The sequence below is a fragment of the Nicotiana attenuata genome, unplaced genomic scaffold (genome assembly GCF_001879085.1).
Source record: "Nicotiana attenuata strain UT unplaced genomic scaffold, NIATTr2, whole genome shotgun sequence".
In the NCBI taxonomy this organism is placed as follows: domain Eukaryota; kingdom Viridiplantae; phylum Streptophyta; class Magnoliopsida; order Solanales; family Solanaceae; genus Nicotiana; species Nicotiana attenuata.
This window is the reverse complement of record NW_017675578.1, coordinates 1,402-3,796: the sequence shown is the minus strand read 5'-3', so window position 1 is coordinate 3,796 and position 2,395 is coordinate 1,402. Positions and strand designations below refer to the sequence as shown.

The window sequence follows — 2,395 nt, the reverse complement described above, 5'->3', positions numbered from 1 at the left end:
GAGAAGAAAGATTTTAGAATGGACAGAGCATTGCCCTTATGACTTAAGAGATGTGTCCAGGTGTTCCTACTACAATCATCCACAATTGTGAGAAAATATCTATAAGATCTATGTGTGGCAGTGTGATAAGGACCCCAAACATCCACATGAATGAGATCAAATATATGTGAAGAATGAGAATTACTATCAGGAAAAGAATTTCTTTGTTGTCTAGCAAGTGGACATATATCACAAATGAAAGGATGCTTATTAGAAAATGGTACATTCAAAGAGTTTATTTTCTGTAATTTCGAAAAAGGAAGGTGTCCAACCTATTATGCCACAGAAGTTGGGACTTATTTACACTTAATGTGTTTACATGAACAGAAAAGGGAATTAAAGCAGGACAATGAGAGATTGATGAGGATCCAGAAGGTGTCACTGAAGATTGTGTTCTGGAGTTGTAAAGATAGAGCCCTTCAGCCATCTTACCAAGTACCAATGGCATCCCCAAAGAAGGGCCCTGTAGTAGAAAACAAGCATGTTGAGAAAAACATAGCAATGATAAAGTATCAACTAATAACTTGTGGACTGAAATGAGATTGTATTTAAAAGTAGGCACATATAGCACCTTGGACAGAATGATTGAAGAGTTTAATTTGACAGAACCAATTGAGGTCACTTTGACTTTATACCCATTGGGTAATGTGATGAGGTAGGGAACAAATATTGTTATATTTGTAAGCAAAGATTTGTTAAAGGTCATGTGATCTGATGCTCCAGAATCCAATATCCAGGTTTCAGAAGTTAGAACACTACTTAAACAAGTACAATTACCACAACTCATCAGATGGGTAGAAAAAGCAAAAATACCTCCAAAATTAGTTGTGGTAGATTGGCTTTGAGAAATCATCAGAACCAACTTGAACATCTTGCAGGATAGTCATGAGCTGCTTGTATTGTTCAGGTGTGATGGTGTTGGCAGTATTGATGTTGTTCTCATGAGACTGTTCAAGCTTAGCATCAGAAGATGAATGGACAGGTGCAACAACTCGGATATTCTTGTTCCCTGACTTTGAAGGCTGTGGAAATCCATGTAACTTGTAGCACTTCTCAATTACATGTCCTGGCTTTTTACAATATCTGCAATAGGGCATTTTTGGATCATATCCTCCCTTCTGATTGTTGAAACTTGGATTTGGATTGTTAAAAGTATATCTTTGTGTGAAATTTGTGGTTTGTGGTGGTTTTGGAGTATAGGTAGGACCATTTGACCTAGCAGTGAAAGCTGTAGAGTCAGACTGAAAACCAGGGACATTGTGAATCCCTCGCTGCTTCTCGTCTTGAACAACTAGAGAATAGGCCTTGCCAACTTCCGGAAGTGGCTGCATCATCAGAATATTTCCTCTAGCATTGTTGAACACCTCATTCAAACCCATCAAAAACTGCATCAATTTCTGATTTTCCATCTTTTTGATCATTTTGTGTTTACCTCCACATTTGCATTCGCAAACACAAAAGGAATCAACATCAAGTGACTCCATTTCATCCCAGGGTCTTTTAACCCTAGTGAATAACTTCCTACATCAGAAGAACCTTGAGATATAGTGCTTAGGCCTTTTTGAACTTCATACATCTTAGCACCATTTGCTTGCCCATACCTTTGGTTCAATTCATCCCATAGACTCTTAGCAGACTTAGAGTATATAACACTTTGTGAAATGTCGGGATCCAAGGAATTAAGAATCCAGCTGATTATCATGCTATTACACTGTTCCCAGTGTTCAAACAAAGGAGAATCGGGAGAGGACTGGACATAGCTCCCATTAATGAATCCTAATTTCTTCTTTGCCCCCAAAGCTATGATAATGCCTCTTCTCCAGGCTCCAAAACAGTCCCCATTGAATTGTTTTGTCACGAGAACAGTACCAGGATAGTCAGAAGGATGAAGATAGAATGGGTGAGAAGGAGGGAAAACAAAATCAGTTTGAGTGAAAGTGGGAGAGTTATGGTCGATTTCAGAGGCGGTTGCAACATTTTCATTTTCCATGAGTAAAGAGAAAAACTAGGGCATAGACGATAAAATCTCAAAGAAACCTGTGAAATGAATGTGTTGAAGGAAGAAAAATTTCCAAAACAGCAGAAGAATTCTTCGAACAACATAACCAATAAATCGGCAAAACCGAACTCGTCACCGTTGAGTACCACCGAGCAACCACAAATTCAATCCTAAATTTGAAGAAAACAACCGCTAAACCAAGAATTTCAGTCACAATAAGCTTCGAAAAACACTGGATTCATCATATAATTTGGCTAGAATCTTCGAAAAAGAAGAAACTAGGGTTTTCGAATTTTCTGGAAATAGGAAGAAACAAGGGGATTAAGGTACTAAAAATCGAAAAATACACTAGATCTT

At 38.0% G+C, this 2,395-nt stretch overlaps 1 protein-coding gene across 1 annotated transcript; it reads right to left on the bottom strand.

The window, feature by feature from the left end:
- Window positions 1-1,456: 1,456 nt before the first annotated feature.
- Window positions 1,457-2,029, bottom strand: LOC109220215. Its single transcript, XM_019384675.1, has one exon. The coding sequence runs from the start codon at window positions 2,027-2,029 to the stop codon at window positions 1,457-1,459; it is 573 nt and encodes a 190-aa protein (XP_019240220.1).
- Between the last annotated feature and the right edge of the window lie 366 nt (window positions 2,030-2,395).

Bases quoted from the DNA above. Each gene is read 5' to 3' on its own strand.
- LOC109220215 (XM_019384675.1), bottom strand. From the start codon at position 2,029: ATGGAAAATGAAAATGTTGCAACCGCCTCTGAAATCGACCATAACTCT.